Source organism: Rissa tridactyla, chromosome 7 (genome assembly GCF_028500815.1).
Source record: "Rissa tridactyla isolate bRisTri1 chromosome 7, bRisTri1.patW.cur.20221130, whole genome shotgun sequence".
Classification (NCBI taxonomy): domain Eukaryota; kingdom Metazoa; phylum Chordata; class Aves; order Charadriiformes; family Laridae; genus Rissa; species Rissa tridactyla.
Genome location: NC_071472.1, coordinates 19,424,419 through 19,444,752, shown reverse-complemented (window position 1 = coordinate 19,444,752; position 20,334 = coordinate 19,424,419). Strand labels below are relative to the sequence as shown.

Here is a 20,334-nt window from a genome sequence, read left to right as displayed (position 1 = left end):
GCAATTAACTTAACAGTCCAAAGGCTAACTTTTAAACGTTGTGTCCACTTTTCTTTTAGGAGAAAATTATGTAAAAATATACACAGTAGGAAATAAAAGCCACAACGAGTAAGTATGTGAAGTTTATAAGAATAGCATATGTTCTTTTTCTGTGCCAATGGAAGACCTCAAACTTTGATTTACCCATATGCTGGAGTAATCTGAAAGAACACAAGTTTTACCTTGAGGCAGTAAGAGATGTTTAAATAGCTCTGTAACTTAAGACAGCTTTCTGGATCTTGGAACAAGAAGTTTGGGGTTTTTTACTGTGTTGAACAACAATCAAGAATACAAGGTAGAGAAGACAGGTAATTTCACTTTTCACATGATAGTCATGGGGAAAGTTTTTTAAAGAGCATCTTAAACACACTGCAGGAACACGTTTCTTATGCAACAATACAGTCAGTAAAATGCAAATGTGCAAATCTGGAACTTGGTCTCTGTGTGTCCCTTCAACAGAAAAGTAAGACAAAAAGTACTGGGTTTTGGAGAGATTTTTGCTCCTACACACATTTAGTTTGTTAAATGCCTGGGTATTTTGTACGCAAGAGCAGGTAGATGTCGTGCTGTGGTGGCCCTCTCCCTAGGAACAGGACTGTAACACTACATGGTTATTTTCATGTTTGGTAGCTTCCTCTGCTTCTGAGCTATGAAGCCACAAAAATTTCTAAATTAATTTAATTTTGTGTATAATTTCATGTTGACTTCAAGTAAATGTCTTTGGGGTGAATACCATTAAGCACATGAGTAATCCCCAGTGGGGTAGGACCAAAAGCATACTGATGGCACCCTAGTGAACACTGGCATCACCAGCGTCACCACTGGTTTTCCAACGCCATTACTCAGTTTGCAAAGCATGTTGGCAACTATATACGTGCTTTATCCTCAAGCCATTTTTAATTTCAAAAACTGATTGTTTTCTCTGAATGAAGGAAACAGTTATTGGCACCACGATGGTCCCATGAAGCAACAATCAATTAAAGAATTATGTGAACGAAGAGGGAAGCTGTCACATCATACCTAGACTAAACCAAAAGTAAACAAAAAAAAAGGCACTTCCTGTCTGATTTCCACCAAAACGTCAACAGTCACCACTGCATCACACCATCTCTGGGACACAGGTACACTAAATCCAAGTTTTCTCCAAAGTTTATCTTTACAATATGGAAGCTTTCAAAGCACTATGTGCAAAACAAAACAAAACAAAACAAAACAAACCCAAAACCAAAAAACCCCAAAATCCGAACTAACCCCAAACTCTAGCCAGGCTTTAAACATCTGCTCTGAAAAAAAACACTTGTGATGGTTTATTACTTCTTTGAGTTGGCAATATGGGGTTTAGGTTGGTAAGTATGGCGAAGGCATAAACCATCGACTCCCTATAAGAGGGAATAAGAGCAGCAAGATTTATTCAGATCTTCCATGCCCTGTCCTTGCCAGTTCCATTCCAGCGATCTCAAGCAAAATGTTTATTTACACATTGTATGGAGTAAATACAGTATTTTATTTTTTAAGAGTGCAATGCAGTACTTTCAGTCCTTATAAATCTAAAGTTTAAAAGCCTTGATTTATCCTATAGTCCACCTACATAAAGCATCTGAAGAGCTGCATTCTTTGAGAATTCATCAGAGAGCCATTCGGGTATTTTAAAGTATCAATCAAACAAATGCACAATGGGGTATCATTGAAAGATCCAGCCTACATACAAAGGAACTTAATACCTAACAGATAACACCACACTAAAATGGGTGTGAAGGCTTATCTGTGTATTAAAAAGCCAATATCAGCACAGTTTCTAAAATTATATTTTAAATTGGTGTACATAAAAAAGAGCAGTTTTTTCAGATAACGTGAAATTGCCAGAGCTTTGAACAGAGCAAGATTCACATAAAAAATATTGTCATGCAAAGCTAAGCCACTTAAAAATCAAAATCCATCAAAATAAGGTTCATATTTGTTACACTAACAGAAGTTTGCATTTGCAGATAGAGGTCAGCATTTTGAGACTATTAGTCCTGCCAAAAGAAAAAAAAATAATAATCCCAGTAAATTAATGTCACATGCAACATACTCTTACTCCCTAAAATTTAAAGCTCAAGACATTTAACTATGTGTATTGTATTTATTAATCAAAATCCAAGACTATGACAAAAACCAAGAACAATGTGTTCAGATACAAATCACAGTTAATGGAAACAAACTGGATGCAACTGACACATCAAAGGAAACTGAATCAGAAAAGAAGTTGTTTATTTTTCTAGACCATACAGATTTCTTCCCATTCAGAAAAAAAAAAGCTGTGATTTGCAAACCAGCTATAACAATTTTCAGGCTTTTCACCGCAACTAGTCACCAATTTTCCAAATCTAAATAGACACACTGTCCAGATCAAAAATCAAGGACTGAAAACCAGGAAGTTTTCCTAAGTATATGGTAAAATTCTAACAGAGCAGTGATACCATCTTTGCAGGCTGAATTTGTATGACTTTTAGTCCTCTTGATGCATAACATTTTAAATCGGTGGAGAACCATTTTACTCTCATTGTACCTGCGTAACCACAAGCGTATTTGGTGCTCGCTAATGATACATAACTTAAGAGGATGAGGAAAAAGTCACTTTACCTGTTTTTCTAATGCTAGGCCTGAATCTCAAGCATAATTCACGTGAAGTCATGCAGTTTTAACTAAAATGCTATGGTTTGCGGTTTTACAAATTGCGGTAAGAAAATGAACTTATAAAGAAATGGCACTTTTTTTCCCCAAAAAACATCATTCCACACAAGCTTCTCTTAAGTGTGCCACAGCTGCTGACAAAGGCCTGAGGTATTTTTTAATCACTATAGCAAGAAGTTGCATGCTGTCAAGAAACTGAGATGAAGACATGGGTGTACATTTGAAATGATCTGAAGCCCAAGCAAGAATAGGTATTTATACTACCTCTGAACCTTCAGGGAGTTTACAGAACCCAAAGGATAGGAGATGAGGAAGATACAGAGATGAGATGAGCCTGTTAGAGACAGACACAACAAAGACAGAGCAAAATAAAGAAATACAAAGATGAATGATACAGTTTTATACATATAGATTACACATTTTATCATGGGTACAAGGAAATGTGGAGAAAGAAAGAATAAATATCAGATGAAAATGTTCATAAATTCAAGTTACATTTTAGTAATATAAAAACCTGTGGATAATACAAGTTGATTAAAATATACACATTTGAGAAGAATATAAACCAAGAAATGGAGCATTAGCTAATTTAAGCTAGAATTAACTATCTTTGAGTTTGCCTTCTCTTCAAGTAAAGCTGAAGCAATACACCTGATCCAGATCCATACTGACAGAAAACTTGGGCATATATATGGCATTCGTTGTGACTTATTCCAAAAACGTAGGAACACGGTCACATACCTAGGAACCCATCCCTACCCTTTTCACATGGCCCCAAGTAAAGTCCATCTCTCTCCACGTGGTAGTACTGACATCAGAGTTTCACATGCTGTAAACTAACTCTGAGTTATGGCATAAATGCTTGAACTGATGTTTAGGAGAGATTAGGAAACTGAGGAAAGTAAAAAACACAGTCACATAACTGGTCATTTAGACTTACTGGGATACTAAAGCATACTGTCCTAAATTAGGTAGCCAAGCATAGTCTTAAACACCTCTGCGTGTGCTCGTAACTGCCATAAAACAATGAAGAAGTCCAAACCAGCCGACCTTGCTAACTGAAATAACTGGAAAAAGGCTTGAAAAAGAATATGTCAAAATTAACTGCTCTAACAGGTCATGCTGTTAACTCTGAAGATCCCTAATTTAATATGCCATTGCTTCCTTCAAGCTCTTTGGCATATCAATAAACCTCTCCTTCGAATTTCAGAATTTCCCAAACTCAGACATGATGTGTGGCACAATTTTTACATTAATAACATGTCTGCTCTGACATCAAGGGAGAAGAAGCAGTTATAAATGGCATATGTATGGAACACAAAACAGGCACAAGATCATGTTATTATGGATAAAGAACACTTTAGCAAGGTGCATGGAAATACAATTTACAAGTCACTTATCCTGCCATGCTCCTCACCCCTAGTTCCTTCCTCTTTGGCTTTAATCAGTAAAAGGTCTGTTAGATCTCATTACATATATACACACACGCGCTCTGAAGTCCAGATTAAAAGTGAAATAGCCAGTCAAAAGAACTGAAATGTTTAGTTGATGAAAACTTATTTTCCTAACCACCTTTTCATCAAATCAGCTACTATTCTGTGGCACGCACGATTCAATTCTTAATTGCAGAACCCTTTATAAAAGGGGAGGGGCTTATGACAATATTTTAGCATTCCCCTATCAATAGAAAGTTGTTATATATTTGCAATTGTCTTTGGCTTTTTAGACCATGTCATAGGAATTTACAGACACAGGCATCAGGGTGAAAAACCCACCGATCTCAATAAAAACAAGTTAAATTGCTTTACAAACCAAGCTTTCTAAAGATGATTTACTAATGACAAAGATTCATATTTCTACCTGCCTTTTACAGTATTTATGCTAAAATTACTTGCCATCCTCTATTTTGGGTATTTGGTGTCAAATTAGACTTTAAAAAAAAAAAATCATTTTTCTTACTCTTATGCCAAATTTGACTGTCGGGTTTTATTGGAACATCAAAAGCAGGCTTTTAATTCTCACAGTTTTGATGCTTAATGAAAAGTGAAAGTTAAACACAGCATGGCAGCATTAAAAATGCATGGTAAATCCATAGCACCCTGACATCTTAGCCCTCCAGAGGATGTGAAGAACAGCCATTGTAAACAAAAGATAATACTACTAAATACAAAGCAAATTAATTAGATGGTCTGACAGACTTTTAAACAAAGAAAAAGTGGAGGGAGAACATATGTGCAACTATCTTCCAGCAAAGATATCACAGTGGTCTGTCAGCAGCAGAGCCATATATTACATTTAAGTTTATGTCTTCATTTTCAGACTTTGCTCTTGAATACCTGGAAATTGATACATTGATAAGCTAGCATAGTCAAGAACTTGGACAAAGAAGGGATTTGTACCACGTAACCCAGATGGCAAGGACTGATGGCTCTGAACCACCTATTTAATAAATTACAGACTGCTAAGGACTGTTATCAATTAAACTGTCTACACTAAACCCAAATTTAACCAAACGGAGAACTTCCTTTTGTGCAGAAGCGTCAAAGTTCCCCCGCCTCATTTCAACGGGTACGACTAAGTGGCCCTTCTAAAGCTCCCGGCACTTGTTGTTTCTGCCAACTCTGATCGGGGTGAACTGAGCTGTAGGCTCATCAGTAGTACCGGAGATGATCTGCTTTTCTCCCTGCAGTTTCCTAAGAACTCAGCTTCTCATCCAGAAAGTAAAAGCAATAATAAAATATTTTACTATTTTAATGTATTTTTTTGTATTAAAGAGAGAGAACAATACTGCTCCTGTTGGCAATATATGGAACATTTTATGTTCATACATTCTACACAGTATTTGTGCAGTAATGGGAATAAGCAGACTAAAATGATGCCTTGATTGCATTTTACCAGTTTATCCTCAGGAAATAAAGATGTGCCTCATAGCACACTCTTGACAATAATGCAAGGTGTTTATATCCCTTAATTTTGCTTTCTTTTACACATATTCAGCTGTTTTTTCCTTTGCTTTCATCTGATCCGAAGTTACATTTTAACAACTCATTTTTATATTATTACGAGAAGCTTGTACAGGTGCTCCATGGCAATCTGAAAAGAAATATATAACACTGTAGCTGAATTCTAGCATTTGGGTCATGAGGCAGCAGCAGAAGAAAATTACCAGAAACCTCGTTACTACCTCTGGTCAAGTTGCTAAGGACAGCAGAGTTCCTAAAGCTGAGCATTTCAGTGTAGATTCCTGCATGATTTACACACCACATACCATGGCAAGTTACCCAGGGTAAAGAAATACCTAAGAGTAAGCCAGAAGAGGTAGTGGTCAGTGTGCCTGAGATTAGGCAGCTCTGCAGAATCATCGCTTTCCGCACTCCTTTAATCCTGGAATATTGGGGCAATAGTTCCTACTATGCCCAATGAGCTGCTTTATTTGCTGTTGTCTTGAAAAGGGAAAAAACTGTGATTCCTTTTAAAACCAAAAATCCAGATGGAATTTTCTTCTTCTAAAAAAAAAAAATACTGATTTTATTCCAATTCATGCAATAAAATAAGATTCAGACTTTTTAATGTAACAGGGTAATGGATGGTAAGAGAGAAACTCAAAAATAAACCAACCCCTCTTTGCTTTATCACAGGGCCATCATCCATTTTGATGAGGTCAATGCAGAAGACTGCCAAATATGCATTAGCACTTAAAGGATGCACGTAGAAAAGCAATGCTTCAAACTGAATAAAAGACATCTGTGTCCAAAAAGACTGGGTTTGGAACTCTTCACTGTAATTTAGAGAAAAAGATGATTTACCTTCGTATAAATGTTCCTAAAATTATTAAGATTTGTATTGTTTATGGTGCATTGAACTTAGTTTAAATTAACATAGTCAAAGTGACTAAGTGATTTTTTTAACCAGGGGATAGAGTGCTCTGAGGTATCTCTGCATAAGCACGTGAACTGGAATTCAGTAATCTTGCAGAATTATGTGTCTTCCTGCTTACAGAATCACTTAACCACCAAGTATATAAAATTAGTGTGTTTAATATGGACTTAGGTGCTGTCCTGATCAGAATCTATTTTTGGGGCGAATTAGATAGACAGATGAAGGTTCCCAGAAGAAACTTACACAAAAGTGAGATGTTTCTGGAGTGAATTACTGCATCAGTTCCACTAACTGTAACAGTAACAGAAAGTTACTGAAATTGCACTTTCACAGCTTGCCCTGTGGGGTCTTCTTAAGGAGGCCTACTGCTTATAGGTTATATAAAATCTAGTGCAAAAAGCTTACAGAATGCAAGCTGCTAACTTGTGTCCTGTGGAAACTGAGAAATAGGAACATTATAGCATTAACTTTCCTAAGCGTCTCCTGAATATTTGTTTAAAGTCATCAGCAAGAGTTGCACAAATCAACAGGAACGTTGCCTTACAAAGGGTGGACAATCATTCTACATACTTTTACTCTTGTGCATCCACATGTATAATCACACACACCTTAAATATTATTTTTCCTTACTCTTAAAATGATATTTTGGCATAATTACTATGTTTCTATTTAATATCCTCTTCAGATGAAATTATACATTGCCTTTTAGGTCTGAAAGTCTTCCCCAGGGAATTGTCTAGATTTAGAAGTACCTATTAAAACTTTACACGGCAATGATTGAAACAAAAGGTCCTTCCTTGAAACCAAACTTAATCTTTATATCAACGGCCCCATCTTTCCAGATCACCCGCACTACTACTCTTTCCTCTTCTGCCCTGTGCCTCACGGCACACAGCTGCCTCTTGCACCCTGCACCTTCCCAGTGCTACTCCCCACTCCCCAGGGTGACAGGGGAGCTCAGTAGGGCCCTGAACCAAAGAGACAGCAGAAGGCACTGAGATTTCACTAAAGCTAAGGTGATTTCTGGAAAAAGAGTCAGTATAGTCCAACGGTGTTCAGACAAAAATGTTGCGGCTATTGTTATGATACTGGATACAGAGGCTCAGTAATTGTGCAATGTATAGTTCTTGTGAATTAATTGTAAATACTCGCATAATTTGGCTGCAATTTTCATAACACGGGCCTGTGTTTATGTAAATAAGGAAGGGGCAACAAGGAATGATCTTTAATTATGTTTAAACTATAACAACAGCACAGCTTATAAAGGCTTCTGTAAAAGCAAGAAAGAAAAGAGTTAAGCCAATATTTTAGTGCAGAACTACTCTGAAAACGTGCTCTCATATTTTCATGAATGTGATTTTCCAAAAAGTGATTTTCTGAAAGAATAAGGCACAGTTCTTGCAGCATTTCTCCAATAGTGTCATCTTGAAAATGTTTTTCTCATTCTCCAACCCCTCAAACCGAACTATGAAATCTGAAGCATGAGTTGAACGCTAGCTAATGCATACGCTGTCATAGACTAAGAAACTAAATCAGCCCTGGGTAGTCAACAGAAGTCAAAAATAGTCAAATCACATTTCTGGCACTAATGGAGCACGTCCACAGTTCAGAGCAACACTGTGCAAAGATGGTCAAGCTCAATCTGAAGAATCGCACAGGGTGCCTAAAGCACCACAAGTGTACGCAAGCTGTGCTGCAGCGGGGATAATGTGCCATGCCAATTACCCAGCACAGAATGGCACACTAACACAGCTAGCCTGTTTCCAACACCTGAGCTAGTTCCCTTGAATAACCCTGCACAGCCCTGAACTGTGCCAGATATCTGAATTTCAAATTTAAACAGGTGTGTTCCTGAATGCAAAAGAGGAACCACTCTCATGTAAAAGGTACCACTTTTACACAGTGGCTTTTCAGAGCAGAATCACACTGAGTTCAAGCTGTGGGTACAAAGCACATGCAATATCGAACAGGCAGATGTTACTGAAAGCTCAAAATGCAAAATGAAGCAACACATTACCATTTTTATCCATGGAATGGGGCTCAGACTGCTTCTTTCCAATATCAGCAAAGGATCTCACAATTGGGATCCTGTTGCTCAGCTTCTTCTGGTTCTGATGGTGATGCTGTTTCAGTAATGCCTCATGCACTCTGTGACGAACATCCTCACTGAGCTGCCCAGAACTCACCTGCTGGTCCAGAATCATATCTGAAAATACATACATAAACATAATAAAAGAGGGGAAAAAGGAAATATTTATTTTTAAATTGCAATCATAAGAATTAGTACCATACAAGATTACAAATTAAAGGTATCAGTTCCTTTAACATAACAGAATTAAACAGTAAGTTTTATCTAGAAGTGTTTCAGTCTCAGGAAAAAAAAAAATAAAACAAAAAGGATGCTATTAATGTAAAAAAGTCAATCCCTCAAAAGATACGCAGTTCCCAAATTAAGGTAACCTATGTAACTTTGAAGTCAGTCCCTAGGCAACCCCATACATAATGCTTTTAAACCCAAGATAATAATGCGTATAACTCCCTTTTTATAACCCCCACCCTATTTGCTACAAAGGACTGGAATGCTGTGAGGAAACACCTTTTGTATTCCCTTTATACTTACCACAGGAGATCACAGTCTAGTGCTTTATTTCTTATAACCATAATTACAATACTTTCACTAAAATATAAAGAAATTTCAGATAAAGCAATACAGGAAAATTTGCTGTATTATTTGCAAATACTTAATCTCATTCTATGGCCTGATGTACATGTCCCTGCAAGAGAATCATTGCATGGAGGTGTGAGTGAATCTGATCCCCCTGCTAAGAAATTACAACCATTTTTGCAGTCCACTGGCAGAAAATATTCTTACATATTCATATTCAAAACTATTTGTAAATATATGCATTATGTATTTCAAATGGGAAAGAACTGTTGAGAATTTTGTGGGGTTTTTTTTTAATTATTATTTGGGAAATCCTGCTAGCAACAGTAATTACACTTAACAGAAAAAGAAAGGAAAAAAAGAAATTCTGTACGATACACACTGTCCTTGTATATCCATTGGAAGAAACTGTACTGCACAAAAATAGTGATATAATAAGCTGAGTCAAAAACTCCTTGTACTGAAAATTCAGACAGCTCATGATTCTGTCGTGGAGTCAGATTCGTATCTACCAGTAAACTCAGTGGAAAAGCAAGCACAACAGAAAAAATAAAAAGCAGATGCATCATAGTAGAAACATATTTGTCAGGTCTTTGATAATTCCCAAAAGCAAGAGAAAAGAAGAGAGATAATAAAAGGCATTAAATAATTATGCTGGTTAAAAGCAGAGTTTAATTGCTAACAGTCAACTATGCATTGTATATACATTTAAAAAACACAGCAGTTTTTCTGGAATTCTCAATATCCACATAACAAGCCAACGTATCATACATATAGCTGCTTTAAAAGCTGAACAACAAACTACCTGAATGTTTCAGTTACTATGAAGAGGATACCAACAAATTTACATCTCTGTGACCACACACACACAAAAAGACAAGGTTAGGTCCACAGAAAAACGCAGCCGCCAACAGATGTAAACATGAGACGTAACCACATCTCACAATGAAGAGTGATGCAGAGGTTTTCCATGTTGCCTTTGACCCTCTCCCACAATTACATTCTGTGCAGTATTAACAACGGTGTTGACTGAATGGCTCATGCCAAAGAGTAATACTGCCTGGTGGTGTGCCTAAACTAATAAAACCTGTCTTTGGGTGCGTCACCTGACTCTGAAGGGCACTTTTATCTCCAGGGTTAACTCAGACACCACCAGGTCAGTTATCACTGTACTCCCAGCCTAGACAAACACAGTTTTTCTATTACTCTAGACTCTCATGGAAGAAATAAAGAGGCACAGCAGCAAGATGAGTTACAGAAAGGCAAAAGAGAAGGTAACGAACACAAGTTCAAGAGAAAGCCTTCAGCAGATTTTTTTCAGATGGAGCCAAGAATTTGCAACCCACAAGAAAAAGAAAAGAAAGCTCCAGCTCCAAGAAACCTATTAATTTTCCTGCTCAACTCCACTGCCTTTTGAGGAACTGCCTCTGCCCTGAGGATAAGACTATCTTCCCTTTATATAGCCTTAGTACATGAATTTGCATGTCATGTTTCCCAAAACAGGCCAGTACTTTCTGTAACATGACAGTGGATCTTCAGAGGAAAAAAATAACATAGAGTGTCTGTGCTAAAGCACAATTGAAATGATCCTCTCCCTGCTCCTTTTTAATTCTGATGACCAAAAGACAAATTGTAGAAGATGCAAAAACAAATATTACCTTCCTTGAGTTGCTCTAAGACAGAAATAAAAAGGAAGAGCTGAAAAAGAGGACTCCTCTAGAACACACAAATTTAGAGTTGTGGTCATCAGCTTGCTTACAGATCAGTGGAACTCCACTTGTATGGTGTCATTCCTAGAATTGCAGTATTTTCCATATCAAATATTAAAACATATTAACTGCTGAGAATGATGTCAACATTTGAGATGATCCACTTGAGGAGGAAAAATGCCAGGAAAAAGAAAATGCCAGGAAAAAGACAACCATATCCCTATCCTCTTCCTTGCCTAGATGTTCTGCTAGACTCGTTAACAGTCAACACAAGCCATAGGGTTAGTGCCAGTGTGGTGACTAACAATTTTTATTTCCTGCCAAACTGAGAAGAAAGTGGCTTACCTTTAGTTTTCTTTTTTTACAAGTTCCGTTTTACTGTAGCACCGCTACCACATGTAAAAAGAGAAGACACATTCAGATTTGGAAAGAGTGAAGACGCGTTTTCTTGCCTTGACACTCCTCTCCAGTTCCTTTACTACAGACCCACTTGCAGTAGCAGCTGTAGGAGTTTAAATCCAGTCAAATTACTGCCAGATTGCTGTATTTTGACTATTTTTTCAAGACCTGAACTGAACAGATTTGAATAGTAAGACTGTCTCCATCAGCACCTATGGGTTTCCACTTCAGTTTCTTCCTAAGTTTTTCAACATACCCTTTAAAAACCCAAGCTTCTGCAATGTCAGTGATAACACTCTTGATTGCAAAGACAAGCTTGAAAGTAAGAGCAACATGGTTGAAGTCTGAGAGTAAACGGCAGGAGCATTTTAAACATCTCATTTTCAAAACAGGCTCTATTTTCTTAATCCTGTGAGAAGATCCTACATGCTCCCACCAGTTGAAGATGCACCTGCTTTTCAAAGCCTTGTTTTTCACTTTTGTATTTAGAGCACATGGCCATTTCTCCAAACTCCAAATGACAAAACAAAGTAAACAATACAGACCTGAAACTTCACAGCACTATATCTCAGGTACATTCCTGTCTAACAACAGAGACTCTTCAGGGTTTCTATACTTGACAACAAAGGTTTGGGGATTTCTTGTTTGTTTGTTTTAAAGGATTTTCCTCTTAAATGACCTTTTAAATTCTGCAGACCCCCTTTTGAACCAGAGACACAGGTTAATTTTCAAGGATGCTTCAGAACCATATGGATCTTCCAGCAAGATGCAATGTGTGGAATATCCACCAGCACAGTGTTACCCATCCTATTAATTGCTCATACCATACCATTTCTGCTGATATCAGGAACACTGAAGTAGGGTGTTTCTTCAGTAAGGAATCTTGATTCATACTGGAACCATGAAATAACTTTTCAAGCTGTTAAAGACAGACATTCTTCCTGCCCTGGTCATTCAAAAGGATTCAAAGAAACTTGGGTTTTCATATAATTTCAAGAATGCTTTCTCCATTCAGACTCAGTTACAATACATCACTTATATAAAATTGATTTTGTGAGTAAATGTGAGCAATGCGAGTACTTAAACAAGCTACTGTAGTAACTCAAATGTAACTCCTCATCACCTGTGAACAATTTACCCAGGCTGTGAATTAAGAGCATCAGGACAGCAAACACTTCAAAGCAGTTCAAATGCATCTGTCCCACCTCTAGGGTCAGCAAGGATGCAAAAGCAGGTTGGATGCTTCCACTCACTCTGGAGACATCTGTTACACGCTGCAGCTTTGTACAGGGGCATGCAGCCAGATCCACGTGGAGCCATCCCAGGTCCAAGCAAATGAGCAGTAAGGAGACAGTCAAATGTGGCCACAGCTCATTCCCCATTGTTCCAGGTTCACAGTGTGCCCCTCACCTCACATACAATACTACACAAAACTCACAGGTGAAACATAGAATAAATTTATAGAAGGTATACTGTATTTGCACCAAAATACCTGTGAAGTCCAGAAAGACATTACTAACAAATAAAGAGTCTAAACTGGGCCTGACTTTTGCAGTGGTGAGTAAAAAAACAAGACCCGGAGCTTTTTTTTTTTTTTCCCATCTGCGTACAAGATGAAATACAAGTTGTGAATTTCTGGGCTCATATTCTCCTGATATAGGTCAGCACTGACAGTTTACAGCAGAAGAAACTGAACTCAGTATATACGAGCCAAGGTGCCAGTATTTACACCTCTCAATCTTACAAATTTTATAACTATGCCATTGCAGGACAAAATGAGAGATTAATGATAAAAAATAGAATGCACAGGCTTTTGTGTGTGTCATGAATGCAGTGATAGCTGACTACAAAACCTAATTTAAAAGCCATGATTTATTTGGTTTCTGATTGTTTCCTTTCCCTTAAAGACAGGGAAGAAGAAAACACAAGCAACCCTAAAGCAGTGCTTTATGGAAGACACTCACTTGAAATGACATCCTTTATCTCACCCTGTCTCTAACAGGAATCCAAATATACGGTTCCCTAGGGAGTTAGGCACTAGGAGCAATAGAAAACTAAGAATTAGGATTCCTGGGCTGCATTTGTGAACCAAGACCTGTTTACAGTGTTTACAACAGTGATTATAAATAAGCTATCTAAGCCAGCGGATTTAGCCCACTCATCCAAGGAGGCAGAGCGTTCCAGCACACCGAGAAACAGATTCTATTTCCAGCTCTACCTGAAATTACTTTGTTCACCATTTCAGCTGAATTACTTGAAAAGGAAAGATGAAGAGTGAAAAATGTCTGCTTTTTAAAGTTACAACAGGCAATTTTACTGAAGAACAAGAGCAAGCATTTCACAAAACTGTAAATAGTAGAGAAGAGACTAAAATTCCCAGCTTGCAGCTCAGACAGCAAGCAGTTGTAAGTCAGAGCTATGCTAACATGGCACAGTGGATGCTACAAAAGAACAATGGAGACCTCATAAACCAATTTATTTTGCATCTCTATACAAAACAAGAGCCATGAGTGACATTGGTTCTGTCTTTTACACACAAAATGAAAGCTGAGATTGACTTGCACAATCTAAAAAATTCCCAGATTTGTGGTTAACACGGGAAAATACAGAACAAAAACCAAAAAATGCCATGCTACTTAGAAGTTGGTACGAGGTTTACAATTTATCTGCAGACAAGAGAAGAAAGGTTTCTCTGTAATCACCACATGGTAAGCTGCAAATAAGGCAAACAAACACAAAAAACCTGGCTAAGTGAGAGGGTGAAAGCTGAACAAAAGGCAGGTGTAGGGTCAAACAGAGAAGCAGATTGCTCACAAGGAATCCCATGCTTTGTCACTGTGACCAAAAACTTGTAATAAAAGTTAAATTTACCATAAAAACACTGTCAGAAACACAACACAACCAGAGTGTTGCAGCTGAAACAAAAGGCTCCAGTGAAATAAAATCTAAACTGGAGCCAGTTTAAATTGTTATTATTATGATGTGATATAGCTTAAAGTAAACAAAGGCAAAAAAAGACTTGTTCAGATTGAAAGCTTAACATGATATTACTGAAGTCAATAAAATGGCACACTTGGGATGTAATGCCCTGAGTTGTTGAGCACAGAGTCCAGTGACCTCAATCACAAGATTAAGCTGTTACACTGATTGAAAATTTGATCGTGAGGAACACACAAAAGACTGCTTGGGAAAAAAACAGTCAGATCTCTGGATTGGAAAGCATAGGAATGTTTAAAATTGAATTTAAAAAATAAACCATTATTACATTTAAGCTATTTAAAATAAATGGGACTATCTAATATTTCAAACATGTGCAAGTTGCCAAAGCACCACTGTGCAATGCTGAGGCCACAGTTTGTATTTGACAAGGTTTGACATTTGTTCACAGTACACTCTGCACAACTACAAGAAAACGCGAGATCTGTGATTCATGTTGTAAAGAAAGTATTGCCATTAAAGGCTGGACCGAACAGTTTTTGAACCAAACGACAGAAAATGGCATCATATGTTAAGTAGAAGAACCTTTGGGGTTCATTCAGTGGTTACAATCAAAAAACCAGATGGTAATCTGAGAATCTACATGGTTTCAAAGGAACTAAATGAAAATATCAAAAGAGAACATTTTCATCTGCCAACTTGAACAACACAGTGAAGCTGCTCTCTAATGGTGCAGCCAGATTCTGGCAAATACCTCCTCAAGAGACAAGTTCCAAAATAAATTGTTTTGATTACATAGATTTTTCAGACTTCCTTTTAGCATATGTTCTATACAGAAGTGATCGATAAAATATTACTACATCAAATGTTCAAAGGAATTCCTTGTGCATGGAGTGCTAGCATACCGATATAGGAGCCACTGCAAAGACGTACAAAAAAAGAATGTCACGTATTAAAAATAGTAATTAAAAAAAATCCTAAAATACGTTTAATAAAAATGCATTTTTAAACAGGCTGAAGTTCAGCAGAGGAATTTCAAGGGAAAAATAAAATTCATCCTAAAAAATTTAAGAACTATTTGAGAAATTTCAGGAATGAACATGCTATTTCACTGCATGATGACTATGTTGGGAATTCATCCCAGAAGTCTTTATTATAATTAGATATTGTCTGTGAATTCAGCATCATAGGTATGAATAAGCTCTTTATCAACAAAGAAAATTGGGTGCCTGTCCAAAGAAATTTAGTCTTGTAGATCAAGTCATTTTTTTAATAAGACAGAATTGGAATGAAAAAGAAACTAATAAAGAATGGACATGCTGGAAGACAGGATGATTTAAAAATTCTCACCACATCACTGGTGCCAAAATATTTTTATGTGGAACTATCAGAGTTTCCAGAGATGAAAAACAAAATGTTCTCAAAGCCATGCAAACAGTATAAAAGATGGTTTTAATCTGTAGATTTTACTACAAGCCCATTAAGGTTTTAAAATATATACTTTAATAAAAGACATTTTCAAGGACTAAGTGCTAAGAGTTTAATGCCTTAGTGAATAAGTGTTTTTAGATTAAAAGCCTTGACTAAAACAAATAGGAATTCTTTGTCTCAATTTAGCAACGAAGATTAAGTATACCTCTTTCAAGGATACGAAGACTGGCACTGCATTTACAGACATATAATTTGATATAGAAATATAGTCCAGATAGCAAGACATTACCAACAAACACACAACACACATTTCTCCCTAACAAAGTGTTAAGGCAAGTAAAAAGAAAGTACATGTGCACAATTAGTTTATTTGTTCTCAAAAGATATGATGCGATATAGTTATGCAGCAAAATTTTCAACAGGTTGCATTAAAAAACAAAACCCATAGTAATAAAATGTTAATCAGAAGTACAAGTTAATTTAGGAGTACAACTTAAGACCACAGCGTACAATCTATTTTTGCAAATTCTCCTACATGTGGTATATACAGTGGCATTGAAAAGAACAATCGAAAGTGACCATCAGGATCACTGGATGAGCCTAGCCTGAGCATGGCTAGCAAGCAAAATAAGAAGAATTAAGTGTTGAAAGAAAGTGAAGCCAACAAGTGAGAGCAACCATTTCTTTAAATTCTAAAGTGTCAGGACTGTCAGATACAACTGGAATACATACCAACTCCAGGGTGAAAACAATGTTTGCAATGTATAGCACACGCTAAGTAGGATTATAACTACTGACGGTGAATAGCAACTGAACAGAACAGACAAGAAAGGATTTTCGGAGAGATACAAGTTTTGTCTAATCTTCATGTCCAGCAGTCATTTATATGGAAAAAGGCCTGTCATATTCTTTGGAAATATTAAATTTCTAACAAACCTAGCACACATATCTTGGTGGTGTGTTTGGCACCACTACTATGAAAAGTCTTTCCTCCTCTCAGCACTGCCTAATGTGTGCCGCACTCACTGTAACATTTTGGAAGTACTGGAGAGCTGGAACTACATATGTAGTATTAGAGTACCAAATTACAAAGGAATTCGATTGAGGAAGAGGAAAACAACATTACTACAACACTAATGATAATAATAATATTAATATTAATAATAACAATAATAATAATAACAATAATACAGGAAAGCAAATGGAATAGCAACTTTATTTATTGGGGGGGGCGGCAAATCTTTTCAAAGAAACATGACACAGAACGTGGGTAATTTACAGAATGATAGAATGATTCACTTGCCAGAAGAACCCACCACAAAGTTGTTTAAAAAAAAAAAAAATTTACACTATTGGTTATTGAGTGTGCAGAGGGGAAAAGAAAATCCTCTCTGAAAGACAAAGCGAGACCCAAGAAAACCTTATCATGTGTCAGATCCCATTATCAGAAAGAGATGCCTACCAGTTCGACCAAAATAACCCAAGGAATAAAATACACCCACATCTGCCACAACAATAGGTACTTTTAAAGTGAAAGCCAATTCATGAAAGTCATCCTAAAGCCTTGTCTCAGAAGAAACAAGTTTTCCTAGTCAACAAATGAAGATATCCCAGAAGCAGGACTGATTCAAAATAGCATTACAGTAACTCATCAAATTCTCTACTGAAGGACAACTTACATCTGTGATGAGTTTCAAAACAAAATTATCTGGAATTCTTGGACGCTTTAACTAAACAAACAAAATGACTACAACTAACTAAGGATTAAGAGATTATAAACGTGAATTCATTGTGGTCTTACTATACAATAACTTCTAGAAACAGAAAAAAAAGGAAGTTGTCTGAAGTTATTTTGATTGTGTTAATCCTTACTTTTTTACCTACTTAAATGAAAACAATTCTGGAAGAGATCTCTTAGCCGACTACAGAAGGAGGTGAGTGATTTTTGCATTAAAAATGTAAAGCTCATGCTTCAAAACTCCTAGTGTACTATTTAAGCAAAAAAGCAATAAAAGAACATCAAGTAACTGATCTAAGTACTTCTTGATTTTTTTTAATTAAATAAATAATAAAGCAGCATACTGATGAATACCTTTGTTCTTTCAAATCAGCTGCTTTTTATTCTTCATGTTTATCTTTTATCATTATCAAGACAAATTTTGAAGCTCTGATTCAGACCATGATTCATGGGAGAATCAGATCTCGGCACACAGTAGAAACCCACGCAAGTTTCTGCAGATCGGGATTAATAATACCTTACATCAGTTTGACATAAACAATTTAGGAAAGGTAAAGCAAAAAGCAGCTACCACTAGCTGCACCAATTTTAATTCCACTGTTAAATATAGCCCACTGAACAGCATCTCCCTTACCTGATAATGTAAATAATTAATATCGATTTTATCTGGCCCTTACATAAATTTACATATCACCCATAAAGTAGTTTTCTTGATAATCTTAAGTGTTAGAAAACGTTCTTGCTCTCTCTGTCTTTTGTACCTTTACCTAAACAAAAGGTTTGTATTTTTATTTGTGTATTTTACATTTTCTGTTAACGTGCTACTTTGCGTCTGTGACTAGGCAATAAAAAGGCCCCAGCAACCACTCAGGCACCATTTCTCTGTGCACGTGCTCTTCTCCCAATTTACATCTGTTGCATCATGTTAGATCTTCAAGCAAAGTTTGCAATATGGAGAATACCATAAATCTAATATGATATTTGTATAAAATAGCAATATACTGTATAATACATTAATTAAAAGAGGACAGATTTAGACTCGAGATAAGAAAGATATTTTTTTACAATGAGGGTGGTAAAACACTGGCACAGGTTGCCCAGAGAGGTGGTAGATGCCCCATCCCTGGAAACACCCACGGTCAGGTTGGACGGGGCTCTGAGCAACCTGATCTAGTTGAAGAAGTTGTCCCTGCTCGTTGCAGGAGGGGTGGATTAGATGACCTTCAAAGGCCCTTCCAATCCAAACTATTCTATGATTCTATGATTTTTATAAAATATCAAATGTATGATTTACAGACATAGCACCATTTTCAGAAATGGTGTGAAATACAGTAAGGTAGAAGCAATCAAATCCATTGCTTCTAATTCAAATTAGCTGATTGCTTGATCTAATTAAATTAGCTGCTATATTTGGGAAGGGAAATAAACATTCCAGACTGTACTGCATGATTGTAGCACAGCCATGCAACCTTTGTAGTCTTAGGACTCCTCGAGGCCATGCATTTCAGGTCCATACATACAGCCACTAACAACCTTCTTTATTATAGTAAAAAATGCACTACAAAAAAAGAGGCCCCTGCAGTAACTAGTTATAGCCTTCATGGGAAACACCAGCAATGCAGAAAATGGCATTCAGTCTCAATTTCACTTATACTTTTGGGAGACAAGGCTCATCTATTATGTTCTCTTGCTTTCTGCTACTGCTGTTCTCAAAAGCTCTAGAATTGCAACTGCCAAATACACCTTCATTGGAAAAAATGCACTCAACTTTAGTTAAAGTTAAGGCATCTTAAAATGTTTTAAAAACTTACACTTAATATTATTGTTCTTGATTTCATTCTCAACTCAGAGATATGGTTTTGAAACTGTTTTCATGATACGTAATTATGATGAATACTTCATCATAAGTTGGGATGCTTATGGTAGAGATGCTCATAGGGATCTTCTTGGTAGAGTACCGTGGGATAAAGCCCTGCAGGGAAGAGGGGCCCAAGAAAGCTGGTTAATATACAAGGATCACCTCCTTCAAGCTCAGGAGCGATGCACCCCAACAAAGAGGAAGTCGGGCAAAAATGCCAGGAGGTCTGCATAGATGAACAAGGAGGTCCTCGACAAACTCAAACAGAAAAAGGAAGCCTACAGAGGGTGGAAGCAAGGACAGGTAGCCTGGGGGGAATACAGAGAAATTGTCTGAACAGCCAGGGTTCAGGTTAGCAAAGCTAAAGCCCAAATAGAGTTAAATCTGGCCAGGGATGCCAAGGGCAACAAGAAAAGCTTCTATAGGTATGTCAGTGATAAAAGGAAGACTACTGAAAATGTGGGCCCTCTCCGGAAGGAAACAGGAGACCTGGCCACCCAGGATATGGAGAAGGCTGAGGTAACTCAATGACTTTTTTGCCTCAGCCTTCACCGGCACAGGCTCTAACCACACCCCTCAAGTTGCAGAAGGCAAAGGCAGGGACCAGGAAAAGGAGGAACTGCCCACTGTAGGAGAAGATCAGGTTTGAGACCATTTGAGGAACCTGAAGGTGCACAAGTCCATGGGACCTGATGAAATTCATCTGTGGCACCTGAGGGGAACTGGCGAATGAAGTTGCAAGCCAGTATCCATCATATTTGAGAAGTTGTGGCAGTCCAGTGAAGTTCCCACTGACTATAAAAGGGGAAACATAACCCCCATTTTCAAAAAGGAAAAAAAGGAAGACTCAGGGAACTACAGGCTGGACAGTCTCACCTCTGTGCCCAGCATGATCATGGAGCAGATCCTCCTGCAAACTCTACTAATGCACACAGAAAATAGAGAGGTGACTGGTGACAGCCAACATGGCTTCACCAAGGGCATGCCTGACAAATTTTGTGGCCTC

At 37.3% G+C, this 20,334-nt stretch overlaps 1 protein-coding gene across 2 annotated transcripts in view; it reads right to left on the bottom strand.

The window, feature by feature from the left end:
* SLC4A10 (solute carrier family 4 member 10) overlaps positions 1-20,334 on the bottom strand; it is a 126,969-nt gene that overhangs the window by 47,277 nt on the left and 59,358 nt on the right. For both annotated transcript variants that reach the window (XM_054208598.1, XM_054208597.1), the window contains exon 6: positions 8,609-8,797. In XM_054208598.1, the coding sequence (XP_054064573.1) occupies positions 8,609-8,797 (189 nt within the window). The remainder of the gene's footprint in view (positions 1-8,608; positions 8,798-20,334) is intronic.